Source organism: Musca autumnalis, unplaced genomic scaffold (genome assembly GCF_047663935.1).
Source record: "Musca autumnalis isolate F117 unplaced genomic scaffold, ASM4766393v1 scaffold_4, whole genome shotgun sequence".
Lineage (NCBI taxonomy): Eukaryota > Metazoa > Arthropoda > Insecta > Diptera > Muscidae > Musca > Musca autumnalis.
In genome coordinates, this window is record NW_027411977.1 from 127,951,510 (window position 1) to 127,973,869 (window position 22,360).

General features: G+C 36.4%; 2 protein-coding genes across 2 annotated transcripts in view; both read left to right on the plus strand.

Annotated features, from left to right (window-relative positions):
• LOC141402652 (elongation factor-like GTPase 1) overlaps nucleotides 1-22,360 on the plus strand; it is a 708,076-nt gene that overhangs the window by 254,237 nt on the left and 431,479 nt on the right. The window lies entirely within an intron of this gene.
• Nucleotides 19,334-20,259, plus strand: LOC141402656 (lectizyme-like). Its single transcript, XM_073984362.1, has one exon. The coding sequence runs from the start codon at nucleotides 19,364-19,366 to the stop codon at nucleotides 20,183-20,185; it is 822 nt and encodes a 273-aa protein (XP_073840463.1). The 5' UTR covers nucleotides 19,334-19,363; the 3' UTR covers nucleotides 20,186-20,259.

Genomic DNA, 22,360 nt, shown 5'->3' on the forward strand with positions numbered 1-22,360 from the left:
AACCTAACCTATGTAAGATTAATCAGATTCTTTCATGTCCTCAGGTGAAAATATGAACCAACCTCTCAGAACAGATAAGTACCAATAGAGGTTTCAGACGAGTATAAAGGGTATCAGTCGGCTGAGTAAATTGAGACTTTCATCTATGGGCAGATCGAATACCGGGTACAAAATCGAAGTTTTTTATATAGCTGACGACAAAAATATATAAACTCTTCGGCTATTTAATTTTAAAATAGTAGATGTTCCGAATAAATGTGTATTATATTGTAGTAAGATGAACCGCGTGGACTACCTCTAAAAATTTCAAAAGAATCCTAGACATGTCTCCAAACTGCAAATTTGCGACAAATGTTGTGTGGGAGGTACACGAAGCAGTGGACCCATTGACCAATGTCGATTACTCCTTTTTGTCGTGTCCATCAAACACTTGATTTGGTCACCGTGTTTTTAATGGCCCATGTGAACAGTATATCGCTATAAACATGATAACAAAAAGTACATTCAGTAAAAATTTTCAAAAATGTTAACTTTTGTGAGGGATGTACCTAAATATGTTTTCCAATATAGACCTTCTTAGGACTTGATGTACGTTGGGAAGAAATTTTACAAAGTTTCGCCCAAAACGAATATTCAGTTTGTAAGTTTTCGTGCTCATTAGTCGTTTTAGTTATTTAAAAATTTGGGGACAGTATCACAGAAAGAATGGACTTGCCCCCAAAAAATTTTGTACCGTCGTAAAAGATGCCGCGAGCACAATATGCAAAAAAAATCCTCCGGCGATCCGAGGATTTTTCCCTAAACTGCTCATTTTAAATAAAAAAAATTGAAATTGAATCGGCCCATCTTTCGAATTTTAAAGCAAGAATCAACTCTTTTCAAACTTTTTACTATTTTTCCGTTATAAATCTGAAACGTTTTACAAATTTTTGTATACGGGAACTTACAAAATACTTGTTTTCTACAAGATTACGAGATCAAAAGTTTGTGCCAATCGGTGTATCCATGCGAGATAATCGACTCCAAATGGTCTGAAAAAGATTTCGTCCAAACACACTTTAGGTCCAAAACCATTATGTTGATGATAGCATCAAAATGTACATACCCAGGTTAGCGTAAAGTCTGTGGCTATAAAAAGATACAGCCATTCGCGTAATATTTTCCACATCCTGCTGGAAAAGTTTATATGAGATGCAAAAGCTATAAGAAGTGACACAATATAAACAAATATTACTTTTTTATACCGACGACATTGACATCATTGGTCGAGCATTAAAAGAAGAGCAGATAACTTTAACATGGTCGAAAGAGAGGATTTGAGAAAGTTGGTTTGGTAGCAGAGGAAAATAAGGCCAAGTTTATTGATGAGACCTTGAAGTTGTTATTTACAATTTTGAGGTAGTAAAAGACGTCGTGTACCTCAGCATAGTCATAAATCTGACAACAGAAGAAGAAGTATTGACCAGTAGATACTACCTTTGCTAAGAAAGCTGTTTAAAAACAAAGTCTCATCTCACCACTTTGCAAAACACTGATACAACTAATGTATGGTTCCGAAGCCTAGATACTTTAGGGAAAATTTCTTGGAAAGACCTACGGGTCAATCTGCATTTATGTTGAATATCGACGTTGTTTGAACCACGTGTCGGCTAGACAAAGGCATTATTATAGTTAACCCACTTAGTGCGGAGATTTTTTTTTTTGCGAGAAAACTTACAACTTTTTATGAAAATTATAGTTTTGAGGCTTTCTAAGCATTTAAAAAAAATGATTAAATTTTTATAGCATATTTAAATTTTTCATCAAAAGTCGAAAATTACAAAAAGTCGATTTTTTGAATAGCTTATGTTTTAGGCCAATTGCGTGGAAATGCGTAGGTCAAATGAAGCGTTATCAGAGTAAAATTACAGATAACAGACAATACTATAACAAAATGCAAAAAAACCCACAAAAATATTAGAAAACAAGTGAGCAAAGGCTATAGTCGGGACGGAGCCGACCATGTGATACCCTACACCACTACCCCTGTGCATAAGCTTTTCACTGGTAAACATTTCTTTTAGGGAATATAATCCGACTACCACCAAAAATAATATGCCTCTTTCTCTCTGGGACCCCCATAAGCAACCAAAATTACGTGACCATCCGATCAAAATTACGACCTGTAGCTTGATTGCAAAAAATGGAAGAATTGGATGCATTACCGACTATTGTGGTATCTCCCTTGTTTGACCACCTTCGCCAACCTGCTTTACACCAATGTAGAGGTAATATTTTCTTCTTCCATAGACAGGCTTTGCCGTTGGTATACCCCTACTAGAAGCCGATATATTCACAAAGAAAAAAACTTTGAATTTGTCTCCAAATGAGTTTTTCCCCATTCCGACCCCTAAATATTATCCGACTATCACCAAAATCAATAGGCTTCTTCCTCTGTGGGGCCCCCATCTACCCCCAAAAATTTTGTCACTATCCGATCAAAATTCCAACTTGTAGCGTGATTACAAAAAATGGAAATATTGGGTATATTACTGAATTTTGCAATATCTCGGTTTGCTCACTTACGCCAACATACTTTGCATCAATATAAACGAGATCTTTTCTTCTGCCATTGAGGGGTATTCCTTTTGGAATACTCCAACCAGAAGCGGAGATATTCGCATAAAAAACGTTGACATTTCTCCACATAATCTTTTCGCTTATTCCGACTCCTGAATATTATCCGACCATCACCAAACTAAATAGGCTTCTTCCTCTGTGGGACCCGCATCAACTCCCAAAAAATTCGTGACGATCCGATGAAAATTGCGACCGATTACAAAAAAACCGTGATTACAAAAAAATTGGAAAATAGGACGCATTATCGACTATTGCCATATCTCTGCTATTTGACCACCTACGACAACCTGCTTTACATCCTTGTAAAGGTGATATTTTCTACTTTCCTTGCCAGGTTTTGCTTTAGATGTACCTCTTAAATAAACAGAGATATTGGCTTTGAAATAAAACGTTGACCTTTCTCCAAATAAGTGTTTGCCCATTCCACCCCTGAATATTATCCGACCATCATCAAAATCAATAGGCTTCTTTCTCTTTGGGACCCCCATTAACCCCCAAAATTTCGTGACGATCCGATCAAAATTGCGACCTGTAGCGTGATTACAAGAAAATCGGAAAATGGGATGCATTATCGACTATTGCCATATCTCTGCTATTTGACCACCTACGACAACCTATTTTACATCGTTGTAAAGGTGATATTTTCTACTTTCCTTGGCAGGTTTTGCTTTTGATATACCTCTTAAAGAAACAGAGATATTGGTTTTAAAATAAAATGTTGACTTTTCTCCAAATAAGTGTTTGCCCATTCCGACCCCTAATTATTATCCGACCAACACCAAAATCAATAGGCTTCTTCATCTGTGAGACCCCCATTAACCCTTAAGTTTTCGTGACGATCCGATTAAAATTGCGACCTGTAGCGTGATTTCCAAAAAAATAGAAAAATGGGATGTATTACCGACTATTGCGATATCTCCGTTATTTGGTTACCTACGCCGACCTAGTTTGCATCACTGTGAAGACGGGATCTTCTACTTTCATAATCAGACTTTGCTTTTGGAAAGTTTTCAACCAAAGCTGTGATATTCGTCAATATAGTTAAAATCGCAAAAATGAAAATTGGGGTTTTATTTGCTACTATTGTTATATCTTCGTTGTTTGATTACCTACGAGCACCTGCTTTACATCGTTAGAAAGGTGATATTTTCTTCTTTCATTGTCAGGTTTTGCTTTTGGTATACCCCGTATAGAAGCTGGGATATTCGCTTTGGAAAAAAACGTTGTCATTTTATCCACCTAAGTTTTTTGCCCTTTCCGACCCCTAAATATTATCCGACCATCACCAAAATCAATAGGCTTCTTCCCCTCCGGGACCCCTATCAACATGCAAAATTTCGTGACGATCCGATCAAAATTGCGACCTGTAGCGTGATTACAAGGTTTAGATGGACAGACGGACAGACGGACAGACGGACGGACGGACGGACGGACGGACGGACGGACGGACACACATAGCCAGATCGACTCAGCTCGTCGAGACATTCATTTTGATATATATATGTATGGGTCTACGACCATTATTTCGATGCGTTACAAACTTTTTGGCCAAAACCAACTTATAATACCCTCCCCACATAGTGGTGTAGGGTATAAAAACGGAGTTTTACGTCAATTTTTGCAACCATTTTTTGTGGCGTTTAAACGACCAGTGGCTTTATCTGGGTTAAACGTATCGAGTTACAACGATTGCATAGACTTGGCCTCGTCATGAGCGAAAGCGATGATGAATCTAATAAAAGGACATATAAATACGGGACGCATGACGGTCGACCAAAGAACAATATATGGCAAACTCGAAAATCGATCACAAGATAATCGATTATGCGATTTTCACTCCAGACAAAAGTCGACTACGATTTTTAGATTTTTGACTGCAAAAAATCGACTAATAGATCGGCCAAAACTTAAGCCCCCCTTCCCCTGAGCATTTAAAATTCAAACATTTAAAATTCAAAAAACATTTTAAGTCGAAAATATTAGGGGACTAAGCTAAAGCACCCCCATACGCATAGAGGATATTAAATTATTTCGGGCGATATTGCTTCTCAGGCTATTTTTGCGGGTTTAAATAAAATTTCTTTGGTTTTGCAATTTTTCGTTTGATTTTAGAGTTAGCGATTTCCCACAATTCCCAATGGAAAGCTAAAATCTGGGGATTGGGTAGGCCAATGGAGAACTTCTGTCGAATTGTTTTGGAATTGTTCCTTAATAACTTTCGATACATGTTTTGGCTCGTTATCTTTCTGGTATGTCCATGTAAGTGGCATCTCTTCTTCAGCATAAGGCAACATCACGCCTTGCCCCGAGAAAAGATTCCAGACCATCGTGTTCCTTCTTTGCAATATTTAGGATTTAACCATTGCCCGTTTGGTCCAGGACTTATGACATCTGAACCCTTAAAATTGAACTTAGATTCATCAGAAAACAGCACAGTCCTCCATTTTTTAATACTCCAGTTCAGATGGATCTTAGCGAATTCCAGTCTGGCTTTTCATTTTTGTCGATACGAAAGGTTTTTTTGCTGGTCATCGAATGAGCCGACCTCTACCGCTCTTCTGTGAATCGTTCTTTTGCTAAGTTTTATGTGCTTGTGTCATCCAGAATAAAGGATAGGCAACGAAATATTTCATTTATATTTGTGACCTAAAATATTTTTTGAATTTTAACCCCCTTAGTAATGTCGGCGATATTTCCCGAGTATTTCAGCCAAGAAAAACGTCTCTACAAGTGGCAACTAAGGACACTCCGTTCGGACTCGGCGATAAAAACTAGTTCACATATCAATAATTTAATATGAATCCATTGATATAAGTGAAGCCTCCCTTGCCCCTACTGGGATGTTTGTGGAACAATTATATAAACTATACATTTCTAAAAATATTCGAAAACTGGAAAATTCACACTGATTAGCCCCTCCTTCCTTTTTGGAATAACCTAAAATTAATAAATATATACAATGCAATTTGCTATATCTCTGATATTTGATATTTCGGAAAATTGTGAGTTTATTGAAGATCTATCGTCCAAGAATTGTACACTTGAAAAAATATATATTTTATACCGCAAGAAATAACTAATAATGAATAATTCAAATAATATGCATGCAAACAAATTTATAAATCCAAAAATTATTCATATTCAATTACACATCAGCTGCGCTAATGTTGATATACCCCCCAACAAAAAAAAAAAAAAAAAAAAAACAAGTGAGCAAAGGCTATAGTCGGGACGGGGCCGACCATGTGATACCCTACACCACTACCCCAGTGCATAAGCTGTTCACTGGTAAACATTTCTTTAAGGGAATATAATCCGACTACCACCAAACATAATATGCCTCTTTCTCTCTGGGACCTCCATAAACACCCAAAATTTCGTGACCATCCTATCAAAATTGCGACCTTTAGCGTGATTACAAGGTTTAGATGGACAGATGGACGGACACACATAGCCAGATCGACTCAGCTCGTCGAGACATTCATTTTGGTATATATAAGTATGGGTCTACGACCATAATTTAAATGCGTTACAAACTTTTTGGGCAAAACCAACTTATAATACCCTCCCCACATAGTGGTGTAGGGTATAAAAAGAAACAAACACATTAATTATGCAGTATAAAAATATATAGATTTTTTATCACGAGTTTGCTTCAAAATACGTGGAATCTGTAGGTATCGTAATGTGGGGCTATACCAAATCAATTTTAGTAAGCTAACTTCTGTCTTTGAAACAAGTGTGAGAATTATTTTTCGGATTTGTAATTTTAGTTGGAGCCGGCAGGAACTTTTGGACCATTATCTTAGGAAGTATGGACTTACCCCGGAAAAATGGTACCGTTGCAATAGGGAACGTGAAAAGAACCTTCTTCAAAAAAATTCAAATAGATCCGATACGAGTCCTCAAACTGCACTTTTCCCAAATTTTGAGTGGGAGGTACTCGAACGACGGGACCGATATAGTCCATATTCCAACCTGATACATGACCGGATGAAACAATACGATGTGAAAAATTTGGACCAATCAGAAAATCCCCTTTAGAGTTATCTTGCGCATTTGCCATTTTATTTAGGTTTCTTGTTTGTTTTTCAGGGTTTCTTGGAGATTTTCGGTCATTATCTCAGGAAGTATGGACTTGCTATTGCAATTGTATCATCGTAAAGGGGACCGCAAGGACAATCTGCTGAAAAAAATTCAAAACGATTCGAGAGGACTCTTAAATTTTACTGAATTTTGTGTGTGTACTTGAAGGTGTGGACCGATATAGTCATATCGTTCACAAAATTGGGGAGGTGTGGACCTATATAGCCTATATTCGAACTTAAACTAAGTTTGGGCAAAATATTATGAAGTATAAAATTTGGTGGGAATCCAGCTAGACAGTAAGAGAGACAGATGAACGAACAGGGCTAAATCGACTCCAAATTGTCTGAAACGAATTTCGTCCAAACATACTTGAGGTCTAAAACCAATTTTCGATGAGACACATCTTTGGTCGTATTTTATATGTATCCCCTTTACTGTAAATCATGAAGTATAAAATAGGTGGGGAGGCGACCCCACACTGCAATATTTGTATAAAATTATTGCGTTGTAATTTATTGTATATTGGAGAACTAAACCGAAAATTTATCTGTCATGATAGACAATTTGTACCATGGTAGGAAATTGTGGTTCTCTACACAAAACCCATTATATAATAATCAGTAGGCCCGTTATCTAGCAGACACATTATTGCAATTTGCATCAGGGGAAAGATCAGTAGTTATTTTTCCATATGTAGGCTACTTTGCCGGTATATGCCCTCCTGGAATTAAAATATGAACCAAAAATAAAATTTGTATATTTTTCATACAAAAGTAATGATCTATCTATGTCTCCCGCTAAATAATATCAGATCATCATGCAAAATTATAGGCATTTTCTTCAACCTAAACTCTTACCTCTTGCAAAATTTCGTGACTATTGAGCTATAATAGCGTGTTTATGATTAGACTACAAACAAAAAAACTGGATATCTGATCACATACATCCACATAATTGACATCAAGGGAAAGGTCAAGAGATCGTCTTCCAAATATAACTCACGAGGGAGGAATGTGTCTTTCAGGAACAAAGATATAAGCTGTATATTAAAAATTTTCACACAAAAGTTGTGGTCCATTTAATCCTCTAAATATTATCTGATCGCCATCTCAAATTGCAAGCTTCTTCTTTGTCATATACTCTTATCTTATTTAAAATTTCGCGTTGATTGGACCATAATTGCGACCTACAGAGCCGCTACAAAATTTGATAAATATTATGTTTTTGGTCCATTTCACCCACTAAATATTTCACGATCATCATCAATTAAAATACAAAATTTCGTGACGATCGGTCCATAATTGCGGCCTGGAGTTTGATTAGAATTTATAAAGGACAGACGGACAGACGGACGGACACACATCTCAAAATCGCTTTATCTCGTCGAGACCACACAGAGGTGTAGGGTATAAATAGAAAGATATAAATAAAAAATAAATTTATTACCTTATTTTCTTTTTTGCAGATACCGTATATAAAAACGTATATTAATCTAATATATAATATCTATAAAAAACTCTTTGAAAGCACCCAATGATACAACATTTTTAGTCTTAAAGTCTCCTTTGATTTTAATAATTTAATAGCTTTCTTTGGCATCATCTCTTGTTATTTAAAATAATCCCATTTAATTTTTTTATTATTTTCTCTCCTTCATTCATTCATCCAGACTGTCTGGCTTGTGAGTTTAGATTTTTTGGCCGTTTTAAGTTTTATTACTTTTTATATGATAAATTTCCCACTTCTACTTAGTTCTGCTCTTGTCTGCTTATTAAACGCCAGTTTAAGAATTGTCAGTTCATTCGTTTTCTGCTTCTTCTTTTTCTGTGGGTCATAAAAATATAGGTTACTGCACCGTTTTTCGCCCGAAGCATATGTTAATTGTTTTTCGGTTGTTGACGGTTTTTTTAAACTTTGAGTTTCTGCTGCTGTCGCTGCTGCTGATTTATATTTTGGGAAAATAATGGTTTGCTAGAACAGTTCTTAACCGTTCTTCATTTAAACACAGAGGACAAGTGAAGTTCAATGACATGTCATGTTGTATGGTGGGGTGCTGTGACATTATGGATAGCGGAGTTTTTCCTTTAGAAAAATGAAAGAACATCTTTTTTAATAATACCTTTTTCATGGAATTTAAAGTAGCCCTTGAGTAATCGTTGTTGGGGCCAAGTTGTTTGTTATAATTATTATTTAACAAGTTCTAGTTACAGTTATTGGTTACACAAAAATACAAATGGTGTAACAATGTTTGTTGCTTGGGTGTTTGGATATATTGCCGTTGGCAAAAAGAAAATGAAGAAGACACCATCAGCCATCCACAGGGCGGGCGGGCAGCCAGCCAGCAAACATGCAACAAAAAAGTCCATAGCCCAAAGCCAACAGCAACATAATATTATTTGTAAATAATCAGAAAACATTAATAAAATTAATGATGGCATATTGTTTGCTGATGGTCTCTTCCTCTGTTTCTGCTATTGCTTGGCCAAGAAAAATAATTTGTTGTACAATATTTTCTTAAAGTTAATCTAACACCATTATTGGAAAAAGATGATTATGTACAAACTTCTAAAGAAACAGAGTAAGAACAAATTTCATACTTTATAAAGTTGGGAGGAGTCGAAACAAGTACAACTTTGTTATTAATTGTGTTGACAGGGAAGTACTTGACTAGAACACAAATTTGTATTTTTTTATTCTTTTTAATATTTGCTAAAGTTTGTCGATATTCGCAAATCTTTTCGTAATCTACAAATGAAAATACATATTTTGCAATTAATTTTTTTAAATATTATTATTTTATTTTGTTTTTTCAAAATAGTCTGGCTTAATCCCATTGTTGTTGTTTTAATATTTTAAAACAACTATTTTATTAGTGGAAAAGATTTGGCATTGTTCGCCAAGGGGTAAGGCAGGGAATACTATAGTTTCGATCCACGCCACTGGATCTCATCAGTTCCCTTGTTTCTTGTTTGTGGATATTCTCCACCGAAGTTATTTTTCAATAACTTCTGCAACAAGAAACTTTTTATACCCAAACATCAATCGTCAGCTCGAAGTATAAAGGTAAGCAAAGAAAAAAGTTCAATGAGAAGTTTTTCCTTGGCAACCTCATACAACTCCGACGAAAGTGTCTGCGAAAACAATTCAAACCTCTTCCACTTGTATGTGTCGTCGAATTTCGACAAATGCACACACCAAAATTTGGTTGGTCTGCTTTACAGCAAAAACAACACACGTCGTGCCAGTGTCGAAATTCGACGACACATACAAGTGGAAGAGGTTTGAATTGTTTTCGCAGACACTTTCGTCGGAGTTGTATGAGGTTGCCAAGGAAAAACTTCTCATTGAACTTTTTTCTTTGCTTACCTTTATACTTCGAGCTGACGATTGATGTTTGGGTATAAAAAGTTTCTTGTTGCAGAAGTTATTGAAAAATAACTTCGGTGGAGAATATCCACAAACAAGAAACAAGGGAACTGATGAGATCCATTGGCGTGGATCGAAACTATAGTATTCCCTGCCTTACCCCTTGGCGATCAATGCCAAATCTTTTCCACTAATAAAATAGTTGTTTTAAAATATTAAAACAACAACAATGGGATTAAGCCAGACTATTTTGAAAAAACAAAATTGCAAACGCTATCCCAATAAAAAAACGCCACAATGCTTCATATTATTATTTTAATTAATTTAATTAATCGAGCTATATGACTTAAGGAGAATTACATTGAAAAAATTATATCTAGCGAAGTCCTACAAACATCAACCGCTATGAGACGATCGTTTCGTTAACTGGTTAGGTTAACATCCTCAGGCATATTAGATGTTGTTGTTGCTAGACAATTTGCGCCATTTGGAGCTCCTATTTATACATCCAGGATTGCAAATTTGCATTTGTGAATTTCAAATTGAAGCTTTTTATTTCCAAAGACGACTTATTTGTCCCCCTTCTATTCTAGAAATCAATTTTTCAATATTCACAGTGTGCCTTAACCAAATTTAAATTGAAGGTCCTTACACCTGGGAAGTTTTCGCAGATTCTGAAACAGCAATGTTCATAGATAAGAAAAATAAAAAACAGAAAAAATCGCCGGAGGGATTTTAAAATAAATCGCGATCAAAATTCAAAATTTTAGGGTTTTTTAGGTTTTCACGATTTTGCTTGGAAACCGCAAGTCGTAGCGAAATGAGTCTAAAGAAAATGTTGTAGCTGTGAAAATTCTCTACAAGACTGACCTTTAGGCTTTTTCGTAGGTTTTACAATTTTTATCTTAAGTCTTCAAGATTTTGCTTGGAAACCGAAAATCATATCAAAATCCCTAGGTTTTTATCTTAAGTCTTCAAGATTTTGCTTGGAAACCGAAAATCATATCAAAATGGCACTAAAGAATATGTTGAAGCTGTGAAAATGCTCTACAAGACTGGATGATTTATTTTTTCCTAGGTTGTACCACTTTCAAGATATATAAGTTTAATTTGGGAAATTGCAGTAATGACATTGTTTTATAAGGATGCGTTACAGTTAGTGCATTGTCTCAATTTGAACTTCTATATCTTAAAAACGGTAAAACCTACGAAAGTTTCATAAAGGTCAATCTTGTGGAGAATTTTTACAGCTACAACATTTTCTTTAGGCCCATTTACATAGGGCTCGCGGTTTCCAAGCAAAATCGTGAAAACCTAAAGAACCCCTAAAAATGTGAACTTAAATCGCGATTTATTTGAAAATCCCTACGAGCATTGTAGTTTCAGAATCTGCACGAACTTCCCAGGTGTAAGCACCTTCCGTTTAAAATTAGTTAAGGCGCACCGTGTATTACATCATAATACAACCGACAGCTTTTTTCCATCGTAGACTGTTGTATGTCTTCCACATCGAAAGATTTAAGTTAATTGTGGTTCCGGTTCGGAGTGGTACTTTCAATGTCCAGAATTGTTTGATGCACCGGATCACTTTATTTAACGCTAAGAGGCAGATCACAGTTGTGTTCTCTTTAATTGATTTTAAAATTTATTCTGGAAAACAATATTTTTTAATACTCTTCATAAGTATCCTTTAAGGAACATTCTATGGAACAAATATCTTTGTAGAAAAATGTACGAATTCTTACAATTTGTTTATTAAAATTTATTTAAAATTAAACTCTTTATGGCGGAATTGATAAATTATGTTTCTTCCAATCCATTTTCTTGAGGTTTATTTTTCCATATATGAATGAAAACCCGTTTTAAAAACTTGAAAAAATCCCGGGACTCCATTTAAAATAACTTGAAAAAAAAAACCGGGACTCCAAAGAAGTCAATCCCGGGTTTTTCGGGATTCGAGATTTCGGGATCTCTATCCCTACTAAGGACCCACAAAGCTTAAGTAAAACACGAGTGTTTACGATTTAAATCTTTATTATACACTCGTGGTGTTTGTTTGGATATGTGGGTCGGCTCAGTGGTATTCAGATTGTCGGCAGTCGTCCGGTTTGTGACTCGGCTCGGGTTGCTGTGGTGAAGAGATCGGTTAATGGGAGCTAGATATGAGCTTGAGCTGACTGAGAGCTGGGAGCGTTCTAAGCGCTGAGAGCTTGCTATGAGCTGGGAACGTGCTAAGCGCTGAGAGCTTGCTATGAGCTGGGAGCGTGCTAACCGCTGAGAGCTTGCTATGAGCTGGGAATGTGCTAAGCGCTGAGAGCATGCTATGAGCTGGGAGCTTGCTATGAGCTGGATCGTATAGTGGCTATCTTGTATGGTAGACAGCGGACGAGCCACACGTCTGTTCGTACTTTGTTCGGCTGATGATAGACGACTTCGGTGAATAAAACCAGAATACACACGAAGTAAACGGTAGTCACACGAAGTAAACGAGAATTATTATTGAATGATGTTGTCGTTGACTGCATTGAACATCGCATATGCTATACGATGATTGGACATTATTATGTATGGGATAAACTTATAAGTTTGTTAATGACGGTATTATAGAAACCTTAAGGTGGGATGCATATTAATGCGGGTCGAAAGTAACGTAAGGATTGTACGAAACGGTCACGTTACAATCTGCTAAAGCTTTTCGATATTCGCAAATCTTTTCGTAAACTTTGTAATCTACAAATGAAAATGAATATTTCTCAATTATTTTTTTTAATTATTAATGTTTTATTGCATACAAATGACAATTGTTTTAAAAGAATACACTTAAAATAAATTAATATATTAAAAAAATTAAAATTATTCAAGCTCGACGTCATGTTTAATTTTATAATTCACTTTAGTAAGCTATAAATGATAATTGAATACTTGTTCAATTTAATGCTGTAAAAAGGTCGATTAAAATATGTACATCACATGAATGAATTAATAAAATTAATTAATGATAATATATAAAGAAAGTATCAGTCGGTTTTGCCGCCAGAAATATGCATACTAGGGTTATGACTTTTATACAACCTCGTATCATATTTTGATGAGCTTTTACCCAAGATTAGATAGAATCGTATTTGTAAGTTGAGTCCATGAAAAAAGCTCACGCACACTTAAAGCACATATATTTATCGCCATGTCATTACATAAATAGAGGGCTTAAAAGCCAGCATCTAAAAATATTAGCATTAGCTGTACACTTCAACTGCTACACAATATTCACACAAACGGCTAAATAAGCAACCAAACGCATATTTATTTTTAGACATTTTTGCTTATTTCGTTTTTTACGCCTAATATTTTTTTCGTTAGGCATACTCGGCAACCGCACTACATATTTAGCAGTCGGCTGACCATTCGTCGCAGCGAATTAGCAACCGAGTGTGTTTTTAGTGATTAGGGTTGCCAACGCGGTAATAAAAAATGTGTCATTTAATGTCAAAATGCCCCCCTCATATGGTAGAACCTAAAGAATACTAATTATTATTGTTTAAAAATAAAAAAATAAATATTGCACGGCTTCACCAAAAATGCACATGTCCTTTGAACGAAAAATTGGAATTAATTATATCGTGATTTTAATGGATTACACTGGTAACCCTGATCTCAAAAACAATTGTTTGCTGAAAACATGGCTAAGCTGTTGAAACTTTGTTGCTTATTCTCTTTTCTGATAAGTGTTGATCACGTGTGCTGCAAAATATAAGTATGCGTGTCGGATGCTTTTTTATTATAGCAACAATATCAAATAGCATCAGAATCGCTAGCAATATTTTTGTGAAATTTGTTGCTACATGTTGCCGTTGTTCATTGTTGCTAAACAAATTTCGAAGAAATGTTAGCAGGCAAAGCTGCAAATACTCGGTGCTTTTTCTAATATGGCGTTAGCATTTTAAACCCCGCATAAGTATCATTTTATGTCATATAAAACGTTATTCCATATATCATATAAAGTGAACGTTGTTTATGCGTGACCTTTTTCAATATTTAAACGAAATAAAAGTTATTTTAGTTATTAATAGGCAAAAGGTCATTCATTCGCGCAACGGGAAATACTATTTGATTTTTTTTTTCATTTCATAGTACTTTACAAAAAAAAAAAATCAAAGTGGTTTGGGCGTGACCTTTTTAATAAGTAAATGGAATGAACGCTATTTTTGGCATAAATAAGCAAAAGTTCATTCATTCTCGCTACAGGAAATCATTCATGAGAAAAAAGGTCAAAAAGTCATAACCCTAATGCATAACCTCAGCCTGTATGAGTTGAAATTTTAATCAATAGACAGATCTAATATCTGCTACACAACAAAAATCTTTTTCACCAAAAATTTTGTATTAAGGTGGTTTCAGAATTTTGTCACCCTTTTGGACATCCGAACTTGCAGATATATCGATTTGGATTAAAGTTCAAAAGCGTTCGGGTAGGTACCTAAAAGAATGCACCGAAAAGAATTCCTTTCGATAGATATTGAGCCATCCAGTAATTTCATTTGGTCACAGTATAATTCAGAACTTTTCCACGTTTATATCAGGAAGCATGGATTTGCTCTCTAAAAATATAATATCGCTGTAAATAGAGTACCTTCGGTAAAAATTGCCAAAGAACCAACTTAGTTGTTCCGTTTAAGAGATATCGTACGTACCATTTTAGCAAACATCTTTTGAACTTTGGTGGGCAGGTACCAGAAGGAGTGGACAGATAAGAAACAATTTCGAACTTTATCTAACATGGGCAGAAATATTAGTGGTGGAAGTATGGGCTTGTCCTGAAAAAGACTGGAACGAAAAAAAAACAAAACGATTCGAGAGCAGGTTTTAAACTACGCATTTCGGACCGATATAGTCCATATTCGAACTTGATCTATATCTGGTAGAAATATTACGATGTGCAAAGTATGAACCTAATCGGTTAGCCGAGTGTTCTCGTGCGCATAATTTTTGCGAAAAATTTTTAACTTTTGTGGGGGAGGAGTTTCCAGAGGTGATGGACCAATATGGCCAACCTTCGAACTTGATCTAATTTTAGACCAAATATTAGGAGAGCATATTATTTAAATATTTATATTTAAATTAATTTGCAACAATATTCCAACAATAAGTTTTCGCCTTTTATTGTTGCTGTAATATGCATATTATAAACCCAATCTTTATAATTTTGGTTTCGTATTTTTCTACGCGTTGTTTAGATTCTGTACGTATTTTTGATTAATTTTTATAGCTACAGTATGTCGCAAAACTTAGTTTAAGTTCGAAGATGGGCCATATCGGTACACTCCTTCCGGTACTTCCTCCACAAAAGTTCGTAATGTTCCTGTAAAATTTTGTGAATGATAACACTGCTCAACAAAATTGAAAAAGTTGAATGTTTCAGACGAAGTTGCAGTTGTTTCTAGATGAAATCGGCGAGTTATTTTCAAATCCGGTCCCGGGTTTTCTCCATCAGCTCTTGTTTTTGAGATATACCTCAAAATCGGTTTTTACGAGTTTTACCCAGACTTTCGTTATTTTCGGATACAAACAAATATTTTTTGTGGGTTTTTCGACATTTATATATTAAGGAGATGTTGTACGCTCGATACAAATCATTTTTGAAATAATTATGGTGAGTATATATCAAAAAATATAGAAAATATACGACGGACCTTGTAGAAATTTCATATTTTGAGTACTTTAAGCTGTAATTACGTCATCAGGGGAAGTCATAGGATCTTCATATGGTACTGCGGATATGCTTAGGGTGTCTACTATATAATCCAGTATTCAAATGTATAATATAAAGTTCATAGCGCCCATGATTCCGCCATAACCTAAAAACCATCATGAAGACTGCCATTGAAAAGTAAATGGCTTATGTGGTAATGATATCACTGGTAAATGATTTCCCTTTAGAAGTCTTCATGGCGATTTTTAGGTTATGGCCGAATCATGGGCGCTATGAACTTTATATTATATATTTGAATACTGGACTATATAGTAGACATCCTAAGCATATCCGCATTGCCATATGAAGATCCTATGACTTCCCCCGATGACGTAATTACAGCTTAAAGTACTCAAAATATGCAATTTCTACAAGGTCCGTCCTATATTTTCTATATTTTTTGATATATACTCACCATAACTATTTCAAAAATGATTTGTATCGAGCGTACAACATCTTCTTAATAGATTAATGTCGAAAAACCCACAAAAAAATATTTGTTTGTATCCGAAAATAGCGAAAGTCTGGGTTAAACTCGTAAAAACCGATTTTGAGCTATATCTCAAAAACAAGAGCTGATGGGCAAAAACCGGGACCGGATTTGAAAATATCTCGCCGATTTCATCTAGAAACAAACGCAACTTCGGTTGAAACAAAAGTCGTGTTGAGCAGTGTAATTCTCGAAGGGAGCAATTGATTTGGTCCAAACTTCGCACATCGCATTATTCCTTCCCGATATATATCGGGATTGAATATGGACTATATTGGTCCACTCCTTCGGGTACCTCCAACAAAATTCGTATAAAGTGAAGTTTAATAGCTCCTCTTGGATCATTCTTAATTTTTTTTCAGTAGGTTGTCCTTGCGGCTCCCTTTACAACGGTACAATTTTTTTCTTGCGCAAGTTCATACTTCCTGAGATATTGACCGTAAAGCTCCAGGAAACCCTGACGGCACCAACCAAAATGGCAAGTCCGAAAGATAATTCTCGCAGGGAGTTTCTGATAGTTAAATACTTTACACATCGTATTATGTCATCTAATTGTCTATCATATTGGAGTATGGACTATATTGGTGCACTCCTTCGGGTACCTCCCTAGGAAAAAGTGATGTTTAAGATCACCTCTCACATAGTTTTGATTCTTTTTTTCAGTAGGTTGTTCAAGTGGCCTCAACGGTACAATTTTTTTCTGTTGTAAGTGAATACATCCTGAGATAATGGCCCAAAAGCTCCGAAACCCTGCCGACACATACTAAAATGGCTATTGTGCAAGATAACTATAAAACTAATTTTATATTTCGAGTCCTTTATCAAGAAGTTTGGTTACTAAAAATGTTTGGTATACATATGTCAGTGATTTGGTATAGCCACACATTACGGTACCTTTAGATTTTAAAGCAAACTCTTGTTTCAAAATCGATATATCTTTTATACGGCATAATTATTGTTTTGTTTTTTTGGTCAGCGGCTGAGGGTATATATCCGTCATCACAGTTGACTGATACTTTCTTACTTGTTTTTCTCACAAATAAGAGCAAATATATAGTTCAGACACTCTGTAATCTTCGAACTCCCGCCTGAAGGATCATGCTATGATCCGGCAGTCGAAGGAGATTCTTGTTTCCAGTTCTATGATATAGAGACCAGGTTCCGTTCTTTCCATAGCACAGGCCGATCTGTAAACCCCCAGAATCCAGTGGCCATCTGTGTCTCTCTCCGGTATTAAAATTTAACATAAATCGACTTCAGATATACGGTCTGATACAATATGATCGATTAACTCACTCGTTGTGACCCGTAATATTTCCATGCCTAATGTAAGGCAATTTTTCTTGCGGCAATTGTCAGTTTGTCGGTGAGAGAGGGTGTTGAGAGGCAAAGGGTTACCATATGCCTCACCTCTCTGACAATTGCCGCAAGGAAAATTGCCTAATATAAATATGGACTATGTTTTGGTGGTCTCCTTCGATCCACTCACTCATCGACTTTAGCCTTATATTTGCAATGGGTGCTTAATGCCTTTTTTATGGGGTGGACAAACAAAATTGTATCTAAGGCCCTAGTTGGTGTAGTCATCATTGCCCCGTTAATGCTTAAGCAGCAACACATTCTTTGGACCTTTTACAACATTTTCACATTCACATATTCCATATCACAGCTGCGTACGTTAGAATTGGTCTAATTACGCTTCTGTATAACCAGTGTATCATCCCATTTTGAACCTATGAACCTCCTACAGGTTGACCAAGTACCAACTGGAACTAGCTACCCATCAACAAATTACGTTCCTTGACTGACAGCATCCTGTCTCCTCCTGATCATGATCCACATTTGTCATCCGAATGCAACCCGTAGCAATTCGGGGATGAATATTTTGGGGCGTTTGCAGGATTCTGAATAGCGTGTTGCTCAGGAAAAATGTCCCCCCAGGAGGTGCCAGCATTAATGCTTTTGAACTTTGTTCCTGGATATGACCTTCTGGTTGAGGTGGGTGGCTGGCGAAGATAGACGAAAGACATTATCGAAGACTATCCCAGGGATCTTCGGAATATAAACATCGGAATACAACATCTGTCATCGACGACAATATCAAGCTGTGTATCGACTTCTCTCGTCCAGGCAGTAGACTTTGCGGTAAAAAAGTCAAGATTGCGTTTCAGGATGAAATTTGTGATAGTTGGTAAATAGGTGGAAATAGTCGTCGATATTAAGACTAGTTTCTCTGAGGTGCCGGTGACGAGTTGTTTGATATTGACATGTCGCAGAAAAATTGTCTTAAATCGTAATCGGACAAAATGTTCTCTTAAATTGTAAGTATTTTCTAAATTTTGATTTTGAAACTTTTGAGGTCTATATCTATGGAAGTATATATTTCCACAACAGGAGTTGTAGTAAATTTTTCAGATTTCTCAGCAAACTGTCGGTAAAGACAAGATAACAACTTGTTCCGACACCCCTTAGAAAAAATTTCAATGTCACCTTTTAAAGTGGAATCCGCTTTCTTATGTCTATGATATTATTATCATACTAGTTCACTTACTCAGATTTGCAGTCACAAACTTTCCACAAATTCAGGGTTTTTCCTCCAACACCCTCACAGTGCATTGCACCTACTACTAATCCGATTAATTTACGGAAAACTATTGCAGGCAAATCTAACGTCATTAATTCTTTGATTTATAAACATTTACTTCTTTGTTTTATCACAGCAGGGCAATAAAATAGTTTATTACATCGATCAGTGTTTAAAATGGTTACTTACTTTGCGCCCTGAACGATTATCACTATCGCCGCCAGACCCACATTTCGCTGTAAGACAAATTTGATAAATTGACGCAGTTTGTGTTTCAAGGCGTCAAAACATTTCAAATCACATATTATATTGATCGGAGATTAGGTTATAGATAACCATCTATGGTAGTTTTTGTTGGGGTTTTAAATCAAACAATGGAAGATAGTGCATTAAAAGGTCGAAATGGCCTATATAAGTACGCCACTATTGTGGATCAATCATCAGTTCCAAGTTACTTTTCAGCGAAACCATGAAAGTTCTTTTAGTTTGTGTGCTTTTTGTGGCCTGTGCCCATGCTGGACTTGTCTCTTCGATTAAGGAACGAGTTATGCCCAGCTTTGCCACTGGGCGCATTATTAAGGGAGAAGATGCCGCACCTCATTCTGCCCCCTACATTGTCTCCTTAAGCAGAACCTCCAAGCATTCTCATATATGTGGCGGTAGTTTGATTAACAAAAACTGGATTTTGACTGCTGCTCATTGCATCAGCAATCCCGTTGGAATGGGTGTGGTGGCTGGTCTTCACCAACAAAAGTCCTTGGATGATAAGACCCAATCGCGTGTTGTCGACTATGGTAAGGTACATGAGCTGTATGGCGGCAGTGTTGGACCCTATGATATTGCCATTTTGCACGTTTCCGAGCCTTTTGAATTCAATGAATGGGTAAAACCAATTGCATTGCCTGCTCCCCAAGAAATTCCCGCTGGTGAAACTCATTTGTATGGTTGGGGTCAACCTAAAGCCTTTTCATTCTCGGCTGCAAACACATTGCAAACTGTCACCACCCAAATTGTTGAATTCGATCAATGCAAGAATGTGTTGCCAGATAATGCTCCTTTGGCCGAGACCAATGTTTGCTCCGATTCATTGCAACAAAGCATTTCTGCCTGCAACGGTGACTCTGGTGGTCCATTGGTAAAGGAATTTGCTGAAGGCAGTGCTGAATTGATTGGCATCGTTTCCTGGGGTTATATTCCATGTGGTATGGCTAATTTGCCTTCCATCTATACTCGTGTCTCGGCCTATATCGAATGGGTTAATGAAGCTCAAACTAACTTCTATTTGGCTTAAGTTGATGCGATTTAGATTATGGTGATTTGGATAAATATGTACTGGAAATAAAAAAATTAAAGCAAAAATTCTAATTTGCGTATTTTTATTTTTTGTTCTACTCGTAGGAGGGTCACTATAAAACCCTCTGGTCTAATCAACACGCCGTGTCACCAGGCGTCATTTGCCAATTTTTTCTAAAGTTTGGCAGTTTTTTTTGTGGCTAGAATACACCCAACGAAGACTAAATACCAAATTTCAGCCATTTCGATGTATTCTTGTGGTCACAACCTTTAAAATACCGAAAATGTGGTCACAACCTTCAAAATATCGAAAATCGAAAGGTACCGTTCTTTGGGGGCTATATGAAGGCGTGGACCTACACCGAAAAAATTCTTGAGGAACAACGAACACTAAATACCAAATTTTAGCCATTTTGGTGGATTATTGTGGCCACAACCTTCGAAATACGTAAAATCACGAGGTACCGTTCTATAGGGGCTATTTGAAAGCGTGGAAATATACCGACTAAATTCTGGGGGAAAGTTTTATAACCCCAACGATGCCTAAGTACCAAATTTCAGTCATTTCGGAGGAATATTGAGGTCACAACCTTCAAAATACCGAAAATCGAGAGGTATTGCTCTATGGGTGCCATATGAAGGCGTGGACCTATGCCGAAAAAAATTTCATATGGAAATTTGTATACCCCAAATCGATACTACATACCACATTTCAACAATTTCGGCTGAATATTGATGCCACAAACTTCAGAATACCGGAAATCCGCAGGTACCGTTCTATGGAGGCTATATGAAGTCGTAGATGTATACCAACAAAACAGCTATTTTTGAGGAATATTGGGGCCACAACCTCCAAAGTACCGAAAATCGGGAGGTATTGAAGGCGTGGACCTATACCAACAAAATTCTGGGGGAAAGTTTTACACCACCAACGAAGATTAAATACCAAATTTCAACAATTTCGCTGGAATATTGATGCCACAAACTTCAAACTACCGAAAATCTGGAGGTATTATTCTATGGGGGCTATATGAAGGCGTGGACCTATACCGACAAATTTCATATGGAAAGTTTTATACCCCCAACGAAGACTAAGTACCAAATTTCAGCCATTTCTGTGTGATAATGAAGCTAAACCTACATAATACCGAAAATCTGGCGGAACCGTTCTATGGGGGCTATATCAAAACTTGGACCGATATATCCCATTTGCAATACCAAACATCCTAGGAGTAATAGAAACTTCTATACTAAATTACAAAGCTCTATCTTAAAAATTGCGAGCAGTAACTTGATTTCAACAGACGGCCGAACAGACGGACATGGTTTTATCAACTTGGAATTTTACCCTGATCAAGAATAAACATACTAATAGGGTCTCCGATGAATATTTCGATGTTTTACAAACTGAATGACAAATTTAATTATACCCTCCATATTATGGTTTAAAAATGGAAGTTACTTGTGAACATTTTCGACAGATAATTTTTCACAACTCACGACGTGAATAATCACGGCAAGAGTGCATCGATTAATTTAAAGTACCATCCAATAGCACTATGAAAAACTATTTTAATGAATTCAATCGTGGCCGACACTCGCAAAAAAAACGAAGTTCGTGACGGCCGTTGTGCCAGAAAAAATTAAACCCTATGTGAACGGATAATGCAAGAACGCACTGCTATATTCCGTGAGATGGAGGCAGCCTTGGACATTTATTCCACCACCGGCGGCAAAAAAGGGGATTGTTTCGTTGAATCCCCTTTCGATCGGTGCATGAAATTTCGAAAAAAAAACGATCATGGCGCTTCAAAAGACTTTTATAAGATGAATCCTGGTGACGAATCATGGAACTATGCGTATGAACCCGAAAAATAGCAGCAATCGCCAGAAGATGCTGTAAAAACGTTTAAAAACCATGTTTAGGAGGTGTCTCAATTAAGCCACTGTAAACAACCTAACACATGGTCGGACACGCAGAAGAAAATCGGAAAACAAATAATGTGTTTGGATGCAAACATAAAATATGTTCAAATGACGCCTGGCGACACTGCGTGTTGCCTAGACCAGAAGATTTTTTAGTGACCCTCGTAGTAGTGTAGGGTAGTGTCGGGTACAGTTATATTAGCTGTAAAAGACAACAAAATTAAATTTCTGAATTTATTTTACTTTT

Coding starts and splice junctions, on each gene's coding strand:
- LOC141402656 (XM_073984362.1), top strand. CDS start 19,364: ATGAAAGTTCTTTTAGTTTGTGTGCTTTTTGTGGCCTGTGCCCATGCT.